The sequence below is a fragment of the Pseudochaenichthys georgianus genome, chromosome 5, assembly GCF_902827115.2.
Source record: "Pseudochaenichthys georgianus chromosome 5, fPseGeo1.2, whole genome shotgun sequence".
In the NCBI taxonomy this organism is placed as follows: Eukaryota; Metazoa; Chordata; class Actinopteri; order Perciformes; family Channichthyidae; genus Pseudochaenichthys; species Pseudochaenichthys georgianus.
Window position 1 is genome coordinate 45796649 of NC_047507.1, and position 19643 is coordinate 45816291.

Below are 19643 nucleotides of genomic sequence, written 5' to 3' on the forward strand. Positions count from 1 at the left end.
ACCTAGTTAAATTTGTTTGCATGCATATTTTACTAATGACTCCCCCTTCAAATGGAAATATGTGTTTATATAAATGGTGACCAAACCGTTTGAGACCCACTGAGATAACTTATGACGCGTTTCCACTGCAGCGGGTAGCTCGCTTTAAGCGTGCCGAGCCGTGCGGGGCCCGTTTTTGGTTGCGTTTCCACTTGGCCTAGTTTTGGCCCGGGGCTACTTTTTCACCTTTTTTCTGGCCCGACTAAATCGTGGTTCTAGGGCCAGGAACAACCAGGCTAAGTCGGGCTGAGTATGCTAAACTAGAGAGAGAATCGCTGGCAAGGGGGCTACAACTACAACAAGATGAACATATTTGACCGTGATTTAATTGTAATACACGTTTCAAAATGATGCCGAAGTAACAACATACTGATACCGGTTAGTAAAAACCATGAATTAATGCTTTGACAAGTCTGCAGACAGACGGCAGGCGAAAAACCCTTTTAAAATGCGTGTTTTCTAAATGGAGCCTGGCTAAGCTAACGCTATATATGCTCCGACCGTCCACAATCACAACAACGGCCTACAGACATAAATAAAGCAGCGACTGTATTCGCCATGACACAGGCAGTCTGTGGTTTGTACTTGTTTAACTTTTGTCTAGTTTCTGAACAGATATGAAGAGCTGAGAGCTCTGAGGGTTAAGAGCTAACGGCTGTGTTGTTTTTCTGGTGCTCTCATTGAAGATGACGTCACGGCTCCGCCTACACTGCGTTACTATAGTAACTACCCCAGTTCCTAAACTGTAATGGAAGCGCAGCATTAAAGTGAGCCGGGCCTAATAAGGCCTAACCAAACCGAGCGAGGCCGAGCGAGGCATGCAGTGGAAACGCGCCATTAGACTAAGTTAACTATCTAAACACTCAGCAGAGTCTTTTACCTCACTTGGGGCCTCATTTATAAAGGGATATACGCTCAAAAAATAGCGTACGCCAGTTTCTACGCAATGTTTACGATTTATAAAATACTAACTTGACGGGAAAACGTGCGGTCCTCCACACAAACTCTAACCCATGCGTACGCATTAAGCACAACAACGGGAGAGACGAGAAACTGCGACACCGTTGGCAGAAGGAAGAATGGAGAGAAATGTGTGGAAATAATACCATAAATAAAATGTTACCTCTCATTTATCATATATGAAGAATTCATTTTCAAACATTGATTAAAGCGAATCTTAAAATGATTAAAGTCAGTTTTATCCTTCCGTTATGAAAATGGGCTCTTTACACAGAAGTAGCATTTCACACTGAAGTCCTTGATTCAAACTAAAATAGTATTTTGGGGTCATGATGCTTAGTATAAATGGTACAATACTTATATAAATAAAATAATACATGTGCACTGTTGTGTATGTACACACAAATAGAAAAATACAAATGTACTGTAAAGGGAGATACAAATAAAGATAAAAGGCACCACTGGTAGTGCAGGAATGGGAACATTTATTAGTGTGTTACGAGTGCATAAAGATGTGAGAGGGGAACAGCTGTGGAGCCCTGGTCTACCTGGTCTGGGGGGGGGGGGGGGGTCAGGGTGTTGCTGAAGGTGTTACTGTGTTCTTCCAGAAGGGCGAGAGTGTGGGCGAGAGGTATTTTACCGATGATGCAGCAGCTTTAGCAAGTTCCTTCTTTAAGAACACAGGCCCAAACTTATTGATGAGTTTACAGAGATGGAACAAGTACTCAGCTCTTTACTTAAGTCGAAGTAGAAGTACCAGAGTGTAGGAATACTCTGTTACAAGTCAAAGTCCTGCAAACAAAACGTTAAAAAGTATTAGCATCAAAATATACTTAACCTCTTCTACACCGCACCCCCGATACTGGGGGGAAAAATGCGTCATCTGCAGGAAACAGCGTCTGAGGGCATCTTAATATTCAATAAACTATGAATGTTTTATATCCATGTAAGAAACTGGATATACTGGAAGAAACTCAGCTAACTGATTTTTATTTATTTTTTTCAAAGAAACCCACAAAGCTAGCGCTGAGCCTGAATTAGCCACGAGCGTTCTGTTGTACAGAAACTCACTCATAACACCCTTATTACTTATCGTAGCCTGGCCCGGACTGGCCATCGGGAGGACCGGGAGGTTTCCCGATGGCCTGGCCTGCTGGCCTGAAGAATTCCTTTTTTTATACTATGTATTGTGAACGCAACGCTGCGCAAATGTGGGTCTGACGCCTCACAGAGGGTGACTGGCTGTCTACATGATGTGGCCTGCTGACATGGCCACTTTCATACAGATCATACTAATGCCCTCGATTGGTCTCTGTGTGTCATTCAAGCTCGGGAGGGTGTGTGTGTGTGGCGCGAGCGAGAGAGAAAGCGTGCGCACCGGTTACGTCAATCAATCAATCAATCAATGTTTATTTATATAGCCCAATATCACAAATGTTACATTTGTCTCAGTGGTCTTCACAGTGTGTACAGAATATCAGTATGACAATACGACACCCTCTGTCCTTAGACCCTCACATCGTACAAGGAAAAACTTCCAAAGAAAACCCAGTTTAAAGGGAAAAATGTGAGAAACCTCAGGGAGAGCAACAGAGGAGGGATCCCTCTCCCAGGACGGACAGACGTGCAATAGATGCCGTGTGTAAATTACGTGTATTGTTGTTGTTAGCATCTGGTGCTAGCTAGCTGCGCTAACGGATATAATGAGCTGTCAACAAGTCCTCTCCAGTCAGACTGAGAGACTGATAACTACAGCTCAGGGGCCTCATTTATAACGCCGTGCATAGGATTCACGTGGGAAGGTTGCTTACGTAGTAGAAATCCAAAAAATAGGTACAGAAATGTTCCGACATTTTCCGATTCACCAAACATTGCGTAGGCCTACCGGCGAGGAAAGTGCGTACGGCACTTCCTACGCCGGTTTCCCTTTATAAATGCTGCTGCTGCTCGCCACTCACAGCTGCTGCTGCTGCTCGCCACTCACAGCTGCTGCTGCTCACTCTGAAACTCACCTGAGGAACAGGTTACATGCCGTCAGTGCTGAGACGTGATCCACCTTTGCTGAGTTTTCAATGAGGGCCACGTTCAACCTCATCCACCACAGCGGACCCGAGTTCCACTAAAGGCACGTCGGGAAGGGTTTCAGGAGCCACTCCACACTGGGCGAATCACTTCTGGGATCCTACTTTTGCCCGCCGAGTGGATTTAGCACGAGAGGGAGCAACTCTTGCAGAGATAAAGAGTCGGAAGTGTGGTCCCGGCTCTCCTCTCGCCGCCCTTCTCGCCGCTCCTCACACCGCGTATCGCCGCTCCTCTTGCCGCTCCTCTTGCTGCTCCTCTGGCCGCTACTCACACCGCGTATCGCCGCTCCTCTCCGAGCCTGTGCTACCGGCGGAGATGTAAAGTGGATTAAATAGCCGGTGTAACGCGGTGGGATTACCTTCTCTACTCTGCTGTGCTGCTGTAGCTGAGGCCTGGTTTCACCTGCTCTGCTCTGCTGTGCTGCCGCCCGCTGAGGCCTGGTTTCACCTGCTCTGCTGTGCTGCCGCCCGCTGAGGCCTGGTTCCACCTGCTCTGCTCTGCTGTGCTGTGCTGCTGTAGCTGAGGCCTGCTCCACCTTGCTCCGGGAACAGCGTGGATACTGTTGTGCTGGACTGGGAGAATGGCGGGTGTCGTGTTTCTGCTGTGCCTTTTCTTGGCTGTGCTGGACAAGGAGAAGATCGCTAGTCGTCCTGAACAATCTACTGGATTCGGGTATGTTCTGCCGCCCGCTGTGGACATCCCCTGTACAGTTTCGGAGGTGTTGCACAAACAATTGCTGGTTGCACTGTCGCGGACATTCATTTCGGAAAATGTTTGTCTTTCTCACATGCCTGCCACGATGGTCCTTCAGAATTGTTTTTTAAACTCTAATCTCACTTTCGCGAAGTTTGCTGGTGACTCTAGAACAGCTGACAATGTATGTGTGTTGATTAAGAGGAAAAGGTGCTTGGTATTTTTATTGTTGTTACTATCAGGAAATGTACAGCCAAATCCAGGTCCACCGAGCAGTATTATTCAAATAGCTACTCCTGCTGATTTTATATCTAGATCTGGGCTAGGTTTAATTCATTTAAATGTGCGTAGTCTGTTACCTAAATTAGATTGTGTCCGTATTTGGGCGAGTTCGACTGATGCTGATGTCATTGTCTTATCAGAAACGTGGCTAGATAAATCCATTTTGGCCTCTGACATTTACATAAATGGTTACAGTGTATATCGTACTGACCGCCCTAAAAAAGGTGGTGGCGTTGCCATTTATGTGAAAAATAAGTTTTGTGTAACCAATATGGTTTCCAAATCTGTTAGTAAACAGCTAGAATTTTTAGCCGTGAATATTGAGGTAACAAAGGGTCAACAGCTCATGGTGGTGGGCTGCTACAGGGCCCCTTCGGCTGTCAAGGACTCTTTATCGTCATTGGCAAAACTGTTATCGCAACTTTCCTACAAGGAAATAGTGCTGCTTGGTGATTTTAATTGGGACTGGTTAACTTCTGTGTCAGAGGATTTTAAAAACCTGTGTACCTCATTGAATTTTACCCAGATTATAGACAGTCCTACTCGCCCAAATATTAAGTCCCCAAATAAATCCTCCTTAATTGATCTAATTTTAACAAATGTTCCACATAAATACTCATCTGTGGGAGTATTTGCTAATGATGTGAGTGACCACTGTGTTGTAGCCACAATTAGGGACACTAAGGTCCAAAAGGTTAAACCACGTATCATCACAAAGAGAGACAAAAAACACTTTGTGGAGCAGGGTTTTTTACATGATCTGTTTGATTTTGATTGGGGTAGAATCAATTTGTGTGCTGATGTAGAAACTGCATGGTCTTATTTTTATCTTGGTTTTATGAAAATTATAGATAGTCATGCACCTCTGCGTAAATTTAGAGTGAAGGGACGAAACAATCCCTGGTTTTCTGCTGAGCTGTCCAGTCTCCTTCATGAGAGAAATAATGCTTGGGCTAAGGCTAGGAAATCAGGCTCAGAGGTAGAATGGCTACGTTTTAGGCAGCTAAGAAATAGCTTCACATCCCAAATAAAAAGTGCTAAATCAAAGTACTATTTGTCGGTTACCACAGAAAACCTGAATAATCCTAGGAAATTTTGGAAAGCCATAAAATCGATTTCCACTGGTGATATCCCAAATGAGCTACCTCCGTGCCTCACCACAGCATCTGGCACTATATCAGACAGGGCTACTATGCTAAATTGCTTTAATGAGCATTTTGTGTCTTGTGGCTCTCTGTTTGGCTGTGTGGCTCCTGTGAACGCTCCAATCCTTGACTCTGAACAATGTGGTCTGGAAAACCCTTTCAGTTTTACTCCTTTAACTGTTGGTATTGTTCATGAAGCATTATCCAAGTTAGATCCTAGGAAACCGGCTGGCCCGGACAACGTAGAACCTTTCTTTTTAAAGATAGCTGCAGATTTTATTGCTCCACCTCTTACTTCTCTTTTTAACCTCTCCCTCAGCACGAACACAATTCCAAAAGTATGGAAGTCTGCTTATGTCTTGCCTTTACTGAAAGGAGGGGAGGCAACTATTTTAAATAACTATAGGCCAATCTCTAAGTTGTCAGTTCTGGCTAAGGTGCTCGAACGCTTAGTGAGTGAACAGGTAAAGGAGTTTTTATGTATAAATGACATCCTGTCTAAACATCAGTCAGGCTTCAGAAAGAAACACAGCACCATCACTGCCACAATGAAAGTGGTAAATGACATTACTAGTATTTTAGATAATAAGCAGAGTTGTGCAGCTCTGTTTGTTGACCTTTCCGAAGCGTTTGACACCGTTGATCATCTCATCTTAAAGCAGAGGCTACTCAGTATAGGCATATCCAGCCTTGCAGTGGGGTGGTTTGTGAACTACCTCTCTGAAAGGTCCCAATGTGTTCACTTTGATGGACTGTCTTCTGAGTGGTTAAACATTTCTAATGGTGTACCACAAGGTTCTGTTTTAGGACCACTTTTATTCTCCATATATATTAACAGTGTAGGTGATAATGTGGATGAAGCTACTTTACATTTTTATGCGGATGATACTGTAATGTATTGTGCAGGTCCCTCCATTAAAGAGGCTGTTGTTAAATTACAAGCTGTTTTTAACACTATTCAGACTCAGCTCTCTGAACTAAAGCTTCTTTTAAATGTTGAGAAAACCAAGGTAATGCTCTTTTCAAAAGCTAAAAAGACTCCAGAGCCTGTTTTAGATATTGTAACTAGGAACAAAGGAACAAAACTTGAAGTTGTTGCCTGTTACAAATACCTTGGTATCTGGCTTGATGATTGTCTCTCTTTTAAACGTCATGTCAATAACCTGCTAAAAAAACTGAGGGTTAGGCTAGGTTTCTTTTTCAGAAACAAGTCCTGTTTCTCGCTTGAGGCCAGGAAAAGGCTCTGTGACCTTTTTACCTGTGCTGGACTATGGGGATTTGTTGTATATGAATGCACCTGCCAATTACCTGAGCAAATTGGATGCTGCGTATCACAGTGCTCTGAGATTTGTCACAAATTGTAAAGCGCTTACTCATCACTGTACACTGTATACCAAGGCAGGTTTACCATCACTCTCTGTACGGAGGCTCAGTCATTGGTACACTTTTATCTATAAAGCTTTGTTGGGTAAACTCCCGTATTATATCTGCTCGCTGATAACACAGAGAGTTGCAAGCAGCTATTGTCTGAGGTCACATGATGTGGTCTTGTTAGATGTGCCAAGAGCAAGGACTGTCTTAGGTAAGACAGCTTTTATGTGCGCAGCTCCACTTTCTTGGAACAATCTTCAGCAAGAATTGAAACTGAGCAATCTCATTCCTCTGCATGTTTTTAAAGCTAGGGTAAATGAAATGCTTGCCGATACAACGGGCACTTGTAAATGTCTATAACTATGTATCCTGTAGATATAATGTATAATGTCCTTTATTGTTTTATTGTTTCATGTGGAACCTATATGCTGCAGGTCTCCCTTGAAAAAGAGATCTATGATCTAAATGGGACCAATCTGGTTAAATAAAGGTTTGAAATGAAATGAAATAAATCACAACCGACTCGAAATGCGGTGCAGCTTTTGCGGCTTCACGTAACGCCCATATGTGCCTATAAATAGTCAAAGAAACGCCCATTCATTCATTCATCCTGACTGACTGCAGGAAGAAGAGCAGGAAATGAGGACAGAACAGCTAAAACAGACGTCTCACACCGTGTCAGATTCTGGTTCTTTTGGGGAGGTGGAGATAAATCATATTGTTTGGTGGATGCCGTTTGAACAGAGTAGCAGCAGGAGGTCGGATCGTCACCAACAGAAATAAATAAGTGGTCCGAAAAAGGTTCATGACAGAAACATACACATAGCCTTCCTCAGGCAGTGTGTTTGTACCGGGGACAGGAGACCCCCCTTGATGAGAGACTGTAAGAAGTGATCGGGGAATCCCCCCGGAGTGGAGTCATGACGACTGGATCTGAATTATGTTTTTGTATTTGTGTTCCAGCTGTCGATCAGCTGCGCAGCGTCTCCACTGTGCAGCGTCTCCACTGCAGCCTGTGCGTCTCGCCACATTAACTGATCAGAAAGTGCCAGTCAATGTGTCACTCTAGCAGGCCAACAAATAAACATGTTCCTTCTAACCAACAGCACCAGCTGCGTTAGTAAGAAAGCTTTTAAGAAACACATCAACTCATTAAACAACAACGGTATTATGACCTATGTATTGTGAACTCTGTTGACTTTAAAAATATAATAGAACATGGAGGAAATCTGTCTGAGCATGGAAAGAGCATTAACAACAGATATGTACTGATGGATCTATGTGATCTATGTGTCAAAAGTTTAGTTTTAATAAGCAAAACATGAATATTTTGTTACGTTATTTAACAGTGAACATTGTACTGTACAGTCCATGTTACACATGTTACACATGTTACACGTGTTGTAGTTTTGCTTTCACATAATATAGCTTTAGCTTGATGCCCTATATTTAATCTGTTGTATTGCTTATTCTTAATTTGACAATGTCTATGTTCACTGTTAAATAACGTAACAAAATATTGTGTACAGTCTGTACAAGACAATAGTTAAATATGAGCGGCTCCAGCCAGCGGCATGATGCAGAACTGAGCTGACACAAAGGGGGAGGGATGGTGGAGCAGGGGGCGGGGCTTTATGATGCAGCAAAGCAGATAGCTGGTTCCTGGCGACCTGAGACCCACCTGTCACTCAAAGCACCCAAGTCCTTATACCATAACCAGGGTTGGGAGGGTTACTTCAAAAATGTAATCCATTACAATCTCTAGTTACATGTCAAAATCAAATCAAATCAGTGACCTAATCTGAGTATCACAATATAAAAGTAGTGTAACCTGGTTACTTTTTTCATCACTTTTGGATTAACTCAATATCAAATGCAATGCAGATAAAAAGAATATAAAATAAATACAAATAAGATGTTTTTTACTTAAGTATAGGTAAACTGTAAACCAAGATATTTCATAAAAAAAAGAACTAACAGTAAAAGTTTATTAATGCTGTTTAAGCAATACATTAATCAAAAGCAGACTGTATTTTTGTTTAATAATGTTAATAAAAATGCATGTATTTAAATTAGTGCTGTCAAAATTATCGCGTTAACGGCGGTAATGAATTTTTAGAATTAATTGCGTTAAAATATTTAACGCATTTAACGCATGTGCAGAATGGCCCGCCCCATACGTGCCACCAGTGGCAGCGCCAGGGTATGGCTGGGGTAGGCTACACCCATACCAAGAAATGGCTTAGCCCCACCATGAGAAATGATGTTAAAGTAAGCAAAATAAAGTCTGCCAACTTGCGGGGAGTAAATTGCACAGACAGCAGTTAGTAAGATTGATTTCAGTAGCCACAGTTTTGAAAACTTTTGTCACGTAGTGATCGTCTTCTCAATAGAACATCTTTGAAACGGCGTGGTGTTGTTGCAGGAAGTCCTGACGGAGAATACTTTTGCTGTAGTACAGGTAACACATAACTGGTACGGAGGTTATGTGCGTAGTCTGAAATGCATACCGTCACTTGTGTCACAAAGGGCATTTGCGTACAGACGTACTTGTGAAGCTTTTCCAGAAGGCGGTTAGATCACCGGACGACAGAGTCGGTCTCCGTGTGCACAGACAGGGCTGCTGTTAACGTCGGTCTGTACAACGGAACTGTGCCAACACTACGCCAACCGGCTGCGGCTCACTGGAGAACTGCGCTAAAACAGCTGATCACAACGTTCACACTCTGTGGTCACGAAGTAGGCCTACTCCACTGCTGGTCCAGATGGAGTACCTGGGAAGGTGCTCAGAGCGTGTGCCAACCAGCTCTCACAGGTCTTCACCAGCATTTTTAATCTCTCCCTGAAACTCGCTGTTATCCCACATTGCCTTAAAACTGCCACTATCATCCCTGTTCCTAAGAAAGCAACCACAGACAGCCTTAATGACTACCGCCCCATTGCACTCACACCTGTGATCATGAAGTGTTTTGAGAGGCTGGTGTTACATCACATAAAGGCCTGCCTTCCCCCCACACCAGTTTGCCTACAGAGCAAATAGATCCACTGAAGACGCCATAGCTCTCCACTCTGCACTGAGCCACCTGGAGCATCGTGGGAGCTATGTCAGATTGCTCAGCGTTCAACCCAATCACTAACCGCCCCCAGCGTGTGAGACTTGGCCCCCATCACTCCTCCACCCGCACTCTCAGCACCGGCTCTCCTCAGGGCTGTGTGCTGAGCCCTCTCCTGTACTCACTCTACACCCACGACTGCAGTCCAGCCCACCCAGAGAACATCATCATGAAGTTTGCTGACGACACCACTGTGGTGGGGCTCATCTCAGGAGGAGACGAGTCGGCCTACAGGAGTGAGGTACTGAAGCTCTCAGCGTGGTGTTCAGTGAACAACCTGGCACTGAACCCCACGAAAACCAAAGAGATCATCGTAGACTTCAGGAGCAATACTACCGACCTCGCTCCCCTCGACATTAACAGTGAGTGTGTGGAGAGGGTCCACACCTTCAAGTTCCTCGGCGTCCTCATCACCAACAACCTTTCCTGGAAGGACAACACCACAGCTGTCATCAAGAAGGCCCATCAGCGTCTGCACTTCCTGAGGGTGCTCAGGAAGAACAACTTGGCCACTAATTAGACTCTCCAGAAAAACGCGATTCTGCAATCGCAGAAATTATCGCATAATCAGCAAAATGGCGCATATTTTTAAAAAGCCGCATATTTATCAAAAGGCCGCATAATCCCCGCATTTTTCCACACAAAGTTGAGAAAAAAAAAAGTTAACTCGTCTTGACCTGAAGTGATGATGATGCGCGACGTCATCAGCTCGCGCATCACAGAAGGTAAACAACACCGTAGAGTGAACGTGTGGAGCTCACACGAGAGTTTCTCTTCACCAAGATGAAAAAATCTAATCCATCTCATTTACCGACGAACATCTCTGCTAAAGACCGGGCAAAGCAGTACCCCGATGTCTGTGGGGAAACTATTCTGCACCCCGTGCAACTGTGTTGGAGCATAAGAGAACATCGACGGTGACGACCCACTTTGATTCATTCAAACATTCGAAAATGCTTTCTGCTGCTGCGGACAAGAAAGCCAAACAACTCACGTTCACCGAGGCATCGGCCTCCAAAACCGTTTCGAGGGCTACAAGAAACGAGGTGAGAAGCCTGCAAGACTGAAGCTGGTCAGATAACGAACGAGTAAATGAAAACAGAATGAGGCGGAGAAGTGTGTGTGTGTGTGGGTGGGTGTGTGTGTGTGAGAGAGAGAGAGTGTGATTAAAATAGCCCAATTGCTTTTACAATAAATAAACATTGAATGTGTTTAATTGAATAGTAAAGGGGTTTAACGTTAGTGGCAGGTTGTGTGTGAGAGAGAATAAATAAATAAGACAGCCCAATATTTATTTTTTCCGCATATTTCGCAACTTTCCGCATATTTCGCAACTTCCCGCAATTTCACCGCATAAAATCACATAAAACCCCGCATGTTTGATCGCATAATCAAGGATTTTAGCCCGCGTTTTTCTGGAGGGTCTAACTAATGGCGCGTTTCCACTGCAGGCCTCGCTCGGCCTCGCTCGGTTTGGTTAGGCCTTATTAGGCCCGGCTCACTTTAATGCTGCGCTTCCATTACAGTTTAGGAACTGGGGTAGTAACTATAGTAACGCAGTGTAGGCGGAGCCGTGACGTCATCTTCAATGAGAGCCCCAGAAAAACAACACAGCCGTTAGCTGTTAGCACTCAGAGCTCACAGCTCCTCATATCTGTTCAGAAACTAGACAAAAGTTAAACAAGTACAAACCACAGACTGCCTGTGTCATGGCGAATACAGTCTGTATAGGCCGTTGTTGTGAGTGTGGACGGTCGGAGCATATATAACGTTAGCTTAGCCAAGCTCCATTTAGAAAACACGCATTCTAAAAGGGTTTTTCGCCTGCCGTCTGTCTGCAGACTTGTCAAAGCGTTAATTCATGGTTTTTACTAACCGGTATCAGTATGTTGTTACTTCGGCATCATTTTGAAACGTGTATTACAATTAAATCACGGTCAAATATGTTCATCTTGTTGTAGTTGTAGCCCCCTTGCCAGCGATTCTCTCTCTAGTTTAGCATACTCAGCCCGACTCAGCCTGGTTGTTCCTGGCCCTAGAACCACGATTTTATGGGGCCAGAAAAACTGTGAATTAGGACCCGCTAGCCGGTACTAGGCCAAGTGGAAACGCAACCAACAACTGCACGGCTCTGCACGCTTAAAGCGAGCTACCCGCTGCAGTGGAAACGCGCCATAAGCTGCTGGTGACCTTCTACCGCTCTTTCATCGAGAGCCTATTGACATACTGCATCACAGTGTGGTACGCCAGCTGCGGTGAGGCCGACAGGATGAGGCTCCAGAGAGTTGCAAAAGCAGCACAGAGGATCATCGGCTGCCCTCTCCCCTCCCTGATGGACATTTACACCTCCCGCTGCCTCAGTAGAGCCCAAAACATTGTTAAGGACAGTTCACACCCCGGCATTCACCTGTTCAACCTGCTGCCCTCCGGCAGGCGCTACAGGCGTATTCAATCCAAAACAAACAGACTCAAAGACAGTTTTTTCCCAAGAGCCATCATTGCTCTTAAAGGTCCCATGTCATGCTTTTATTACATTATTACATTGCATTTAGCTGACGCTTTTATCCAAAGCGACTTACAATAAGTGCGTTCGACCAACAAAATACAAACTTGAAGAAAACAGAATCATATAAGTACATCAGGCTTCATAGAGCAAAAACATTTCAAGTGCTGCTCAACTGGCTTTAGATAAGCCAGCCCTTTATTAGTATATACGTGCTTTGTTAATAGTTCTATCGCTCGAAGTGGAGTCGAAAGAGATGAGTTTTCAGTCTGCACCGGAAGGTGTGTAAGCTATCTGCTGTCCTGATGTCAATGGGGAGCTCATTCCACCATTTTGGAGCCAGGATAGCAAACTCACGTGTTTTTGCTGATGGGAACTTGGGTCCCCCTCGCAGTGAGGGTGCAGCGAGCCGTTTGGCTGATGCAGAGCAGAGTGCACGTGCTGGGGTGTACGGTTTAACCATGTCCTGGATGTAGGAAGGGCCAGATCCATTCGCAGCATGGTACGCAAGTACCATTGTCTTGAAGTGGATTCTAGCAGTTACCGGAAGCCAGTGGAGGGAGCGGAGGAGCGGAGTGGTGTGGGAACATTTAGGAAGGTTGAAGACCAGACGAGCCGCTGCATTCTGGATGAGCTGCAGAGGTCGGATGGCAGGTAGACCAGCCAGGAGGGAGTTGCAGTAGTCTAGGCGTGAGATGACGAGAGCCTGGACCAGAATCTGCGTGGCTTTCTGGGTCAGCTGGGGACGCATCCTCCTGATGTTGTAAAGCGTGTATCTGCAGCAGCGGGTTGTAGCAGCGATGTTTGCAGTGAAGGACAGGTTGTTATCTAGGATCACACCCAGATTCCTTGCAGTCTGAGTCGGGGAGACAACAGAGGTGCCGATGTTGATTGTTAGGTCAAGAGTGGGACAATCTTTTCCCGGAAGGAAAAGCAGTTCAGTCTTGTCAAGGTTGAGCTTGAGGTGATGATCAGACATCCACTGAGAGATGTCAGCTAGACAAGCAGAGATGCGTGCGACGACCTGGGTCTCTGAGCGGGGAAAGGACCGAATGAATTGGGTGTCGTCAGCGTAGCAGTGGTATGAAAAACCATGCGGGCTAATGACAGATCCGAGTTAGTTTGTGTACAAGGAGAAGAGGAGGGGACCAAGAACAGAGCCCTGAGGGACCCCTGTAGTTAATTGACAAGGGTCAGACTCGGACCCTCTCCAAGTTACCCTGTAGGTGCGGTCTTTGAGGTATGAGGTGAGGAGGGAAAGTGCAGAGCCTGAAACTCCAAGTTCTTGAAGAGAGCGAAGGAGGATCTGATGGTTCACCGTGTCGAATGCAGCAGACAGGTCCAAAAGGATGATGACCGAGGAGAGGGAGGCTGCTTTAGCAGTGTGCAGTTCCTCAGTGACAGCAAGGAGGGCAGTTTCTGTGGAGTGACCTGCCTTGAAACCAGACTGGTGCGGATCCAGAAGGTTGTTCTGATGGAGATAACAGGAGAGTTGTTTAAAGACAGCGCGTTCAAGTGTTTTAGACAGGAACGGGAGGAGAGAGACAGGCCTGTGGTTTATAACATCTGACGGGTTGAGAGTGGGTTTCTTTAGGAGAGGGTTTACTCTTGCCTCCTTCAGACTGTTTGGAAAGTGACCAGAAGTTAGAGAAGTGTTGATGAAATGGGAGAGAAACGGTAGAATATCAGGAGCGATAGTCTGAAGTAGGTTTGAAGGGATAGGGTCCAGAGGACAGGTGGTAGGGCGGGCAGAGGTAATGAGGGTAAGAACCTCACTTGGAGAGAGAAGGGAAAAGGAGGTTAGTGTGTGGGTGGAAGGAGGGTCTGGTAACCCAGCGGTGAGTAAAGGTGAGTCAGAAAAAGAAGAGCGAATATCATCAACCTTTTTTTCAAAGTGGTTCAAAGTGAGAATGAAATGAAGAAGTGATCGGAGGTGTGGAGCGGGTTTACAGAGAGGTTAGAAGTAGTGCAGTTCCTTGAGAATATGAGATCGAGGACATTGCCAGCTTTATGAGTTGGTGGGGACGGAGACAATGAGAAAGCAAAGGCGGTTAACAGAGATGTTAGTTCGTCTATCTTCCCCATCTGGAGGTTGAAGTCTCCGAGAAGTACAGCGGGAGGGCCAGTTTCAGGGATGTGTGAGAGGAGATGATCTAATTCCTCCAAGAAGTCCCCAAGGCGCCTGGTGGACGGTAGAGAACAACAATGGTCAGTTGTATAGGATGGGTCACTGTGACGGCATGGAATTCAAAGGTGGAAGGAGTGAAGTTAGGAAGCTTGAAGAGGGAAAAGCTCCATTTGGGAGAGAGCAGGAGACCAGTGCCACCTCCTCTGCCAGTGGGTCTGGGTGTATGGGAGAAGGAATATGCTGTGGAGAGAGCTGCTGGGGTGGATGTGTTGGATGGAGTAATCCAGGTCTCAGTGAGAGCAAGGAAATCCAGGGACTGCAGGGAGGCGTAGCCAGAGATGAAGTCAGCCTTAGGAACAGCTGACTGGCAGTTCCACAGGCCGCCTGAAACTAGATGTTGGATCTCAGTGGAGCATGTGGGATAGACGAGAGCAGGCCGGTTATATCGATTACGAGATACACGGGGCCAGTGATAATTGCGAGAAGACACATACACAGGAATGGAGAAAATACACATGATTATAGCATGAGGGGCTAAACAACCAAATAAAATAAAACACCAGCGACACTTTTCCGGTTATTACCCGTCCCCTTGTGTGTTGTGTAGGTTTTTCTGCATGTAAATGATCTGCAGAGTCACAAACCCTCAAAGTACACCCTGTAGCGAGTAAAACTCTAACACAGAAAATACCTGTCTGTGCTGCCCCTAATTGGCCCAAATGGACCAATCCACGGAGCACCTCACACCCCAGGACCCCTTGGCTAACTAACAGGGAGTCCCCATTGACTTGCATAGAGCTCCCTGAACGCTGGTAACAGACGAGTTGGGATGGTGGAGAAATTCTCTCCGCAGACCCATTCTCACAGCGTTATAAACCTTTTTCTTACTCAATATCAAGCCACACTTATTGTTTTTACTTCGGCTGTGAGTGTTTGTGTGCTCAGGATGAGTTTCGCTTGTTCTCGCTGTATCGCCGACCCGGAAGCCTGTCTGCTCCTCGCAGCAGCTGCGAGCAGCAACGAGCCTTGCAACGTCCCGACCAATCAGAGCACACTGGGCTCACAGGGAGGGGGGGGGGGGGCAGGAACTCCAACAAGCCGTGTAGGACAGAGAGTGAATACACATACTATACAGAGATGCTGTATGAGAAACCAATGTGAGTTTGGAACATTGAACAATTTAAATCTATTCTAGTAGAGCTCAATAATGGAAATATGATCAGTAGAAATGGCCATGACATGGGACCTTTAACACCTGAAAGCAGTGTTGTAGTCAAGTCACCAATTCACAAGTCCAAGTCACCCTCGAGTCACCACTCTGTCCGAGTCACCCAAGGAGTGTCCAAGTCGAGTCCGAGTCCGAGTCATCATTACCCGTGTTCGAGTCCGAGTCCAATTCCGAGTCACTTAAGAAGAGTCCAAGTCAAGTCCGAGTCACAAGTCTTCATGTATTAATCTTCGTGGATATATGTTTTGAAATGTAGCTGCTCCTCTACATTGCTGTTATCCTGTCTATTCAACTGCTGTGAAGCGAGTTTGGCTACAATTCTTGTAATAGGTGCTATACAAATATAAAGCTTATTTCTAATATTAATATTATTATTATATATAAATAAACTATATTTAAAATGAGTTACCTTTTAGAGAAGTGATTATATTTGTATGCCAATATTTTCCTATGGTAAAGTTTTCGTTTTGCACTTTTATTTTGATAGTAATAAGATTGGGACTCTTATTTTGAAGGAACTTTTACGGGTTAAATCAGTTTACCGATAAAGATTTAGCCCCAGAAAGCACATGGCTACTTAGCATGCAAAATGATGTCATTATGCATGTTAAGTAGCCATGTGCTTTCGTGTTATTGATTAGATCACGTTACTCTGATGATAGTGTTCAAGACAGCCTATATGTCTGAACTCGATCCTTAGAGTAATGTGTTACGGAGCCTTCTCTTCTATATTGTTTTCACATAACGAGCATTTTGCGCTGCTCTTTTCCAATGTGGAAGCAGAATGTGTGAAAGCATACAGCAAGATGCGGGGTGTGTCTGTAGACATCTCTAGACTGGAACAGTGGGGCCCAGTACGTGAACTCGCCATACAGGATAGAGGACATCAGACTCCAGAGAAAATGTGCTCGAGTCCAAGTCGGAGCGTCAATGTACGAGTCGAGTCCGAGTCATCGTGGGGGGGGGGGGGGATTCACGAGTCCGAGTCCAAGTCATCCTGTGCGAGAATTCACGAGTCCAAGTCCGAGTCGCGTCAATCAGTGCGCGAGTCCGAGTCAAGTCACGAGTCCCGAAAATCGGCACTCAAGTCCGACTCGAGTCCGAGTCCAGGACTCGAGTACTCCATCTCTGCCTGAAAGTCATACCTCTTAATCATCCTGCATGTGAAATAAATGTGACTCTGTATATATATATTAGGGCTGTCAAGTTAACGCGTTAATAACGCGTTAACGAAAAAAAAAATTAACGCCACTAATTATTTTAACGCGATTAACGCATGTGTATTTTTTGTCCTCGGCCGCCCCGTAGTTCCAGAGCGCATCGAGTTTAAAATACCATCTACAAACTGATGCTGCTGACAGCCCCGCTCCTGCCGCCTGCTTGTGGCAGACCACACTTCCACGCTCACCGGCAGGCACCGACTGGCCATCGGGAGGACCGGGAGGGTGTGTGTATGTGTGGCGCGAGCGAGCGAAAGAGACCTTACGTGCATTGTTGTTGTTAGCATCTGGTGCTAGCTAGCTGCGCTAACGGATATAAGGAGCTGTTTAAATGAAAACAGAGGAGCGACATTTCGCCACAACTGCACCGAGCACTTGACTTGATGCAGGAAGCAGACAGCGGGACATTGTAGGAACAGTCAGCACACTCATCATTGCAACATGATTGCAGCAACATGATTGCAGCGTCCAGGCAGCTCCCGTTCGAGCATATGCCTTGAGTTGCACATAGCTCCAACGATCAGACACACACACACACACACACACACACACACACACACACACACACACACAAACACACACACACACTTTGTATTGTATTATTGTATGAGAGGTTCCAGGTTGAATTGAGGCGAATGTTTGTAATGTTCAGAGGTTGTTGTGTTTAATATTCATGAGAATATTTGTCATTGTTCAAATGATAATAAACACACATATAACGCATATTTGTCCACTCATATGTTGATAAGAGTTTTACAAACTTGAAAAATATTCCTCTAAGGTACATTTAGAACATATTAAAAATGTGCGATTAATTTGCGATTAATCGCGATTAAATATTTTAATCGACTGACAGCCCTAATATATATATATACACACATGTATATCATTATTATTATTATTATTATTATTATAAATACATATCTACTATTATTATTTATTACATTATAGATTTTATTTGTATACCCCTGGAAATAATTAATGCACTTTATTCCTTATTCCTAAGTATGTATGCTGCGTGTATTTGTTGTCTTATGTTGTGGTGTGTTTTGTTTTGATGGCACCTTTTGAAAGGGAGAAGCATTTATTTATCTCATTGTACATATATAATGACATTAAACGATTATATTCTATCCATTTCCCCAGTATACAGGTAGACAGAAGGTAACAGATAATCGACTCACGTCATAGTAGCTCTGGACGGCGTTGATGAAGGCTTCGTCCGCCACGATCTGGGTGTCTCCGTTGAGGAAGGCCTGGAAACGCTCTTTGACCGTCTGCAGCTGCAGCTTACTGATCTGAAGGAAACAAAAAATATATTATCATTTTTAAACCACCACTAAAACACTATTTCCTTGTGGTGTGGCGCTAAAGATGATGTTGCCGCTCTTATTAATATCATTTCCTAAACACTGAAACACATCGGAATACCAATGCATTTTTAACAACAACCAATTCTGCAGTTTAATAGGTGGAACCATTTTTTAAAGTTCATATATGCCAAGACTCCTAAAGTAATCACAGACTGTCAGATGTAGGGGCAGTCACATGCTGCTTTGTTATCTAATTCTAACAGTAAATATTCTTGCTCAATATGTAGTAGAATGAATCTCTCACTGCAATCCCTTGTCAAAATAAGATGCCTGTGAACTTTTGCAAACCTCCGTCTAACCTATGCTGTATGTTCCAAAGATTCCATAGAGTGACAGGGTGCTGATGTGCACTGTGACAACATCTATATCTTTCAAAAGTATTATTAATAATATCAAATCTTGGAAGAAAATGTCCAAGAAGAATAAACGATTCAATGAAATTTAAGGACGATGAATAGCGTAGTCAATGCTTTGCACTAACTGTTATTCTACGCACGAAAAGTTATTATTATTCCGTCGACTTTTTTTGGCCCTCTTCTTCTCCCGCATTGAACATCGCAGAAACTCCGTTCAAACATCAAAACGTTCAGCTCGGTCGGGAATCGATGGCTATTACTTTTCTCATTCATAACTTTCATAATTCCAAAGATACATCCCATAATACATCACATTTTTAAAGGTCCCATGTCATGGCCATTCCCACTGATCATAATTCCATTGTTGAGAATAGAGAATAGATTAATATTGTGCAATTTTCCAAACTCACATTGGTTTCTCATACAGCATCTCTGTAAACTACGTGTATTCACTGAATTTCACTCTCTGCCTTTAACGGCTCGTTGTAGCCAGTGTTGCCAACTCCATAGTAAGGAAAGTAGCTATTGGCTGTCCGAAAAGTCGCCAGAAGTCCCTAAATGACGTCATCGCCTAATTTGCATATCATGTAATGGCGGTAAAATAACGTTCCACCCCCTTCAAGGATCAAAACTTGAAACCACCAGAGTAAATCCAGACAACAGTAGATCAGAAATGTCTCTCTTAGAAAAAGTAGAAAGTATAGAAATAGTTTTAGTAGAAATCTCCCTTACAATAAAGGCAGTATAGTATGCCCGTTTTTCATCTCCAATAAATGGCTTCAACCATCCTTTAAACTCAGGGTTTGATTCCCACTACTTTATGTACTTTTGTGAATACAGTTTAGACTGTGACATGATGACCTACGTGGATGTTTAGCTTGTCACAGAGAGGCACACACACAGTGGACGAGGTGATTAAGTGACTGAAGCTGTCTCGACGTGGGAGAGTGTGGCTGTCTCCTCTAGTCCAGTGTTTCTCAAACTTTTTCATACCAAGGACCACTTAACCAATACAAAAAACACTCGCGGACCACCTAACTCCACAAATATCCCAAGGCAAGTTTATTTATATAGCACTTTTCAACACAAGGAAATTCAAAGTGCAAAACACATCGTTTTTCTAGAACAGATTATAAATCGCCTGAAAATG

The 19643-nt window shown here is 44.4% G+C and overlaps 1 protein-coding gene across 1 annotated transcript in view; it reads right to left on the reverse strand.

Moving 5' to 3' along the window:
- The window catches only part of cadpsa (Ca2+-dependent activator protein for secretion a), a 252895-nt gene that overhangs the window by 201695 nt on the left and 31557 nt on the right, over positions 1 to 19643 (reverse strand). Inside the window, exon 2 of the mRNA XM_034084138.2 lies at positions 17949 to 18062. Within this exon, the coding sequence (XP_033940029.1) occupies positions 17949 to 18062 (114 nt within the window). The remainder of the gene's footprint in view (positions 1 to 17948; positions 18063 to 19643) is intronic.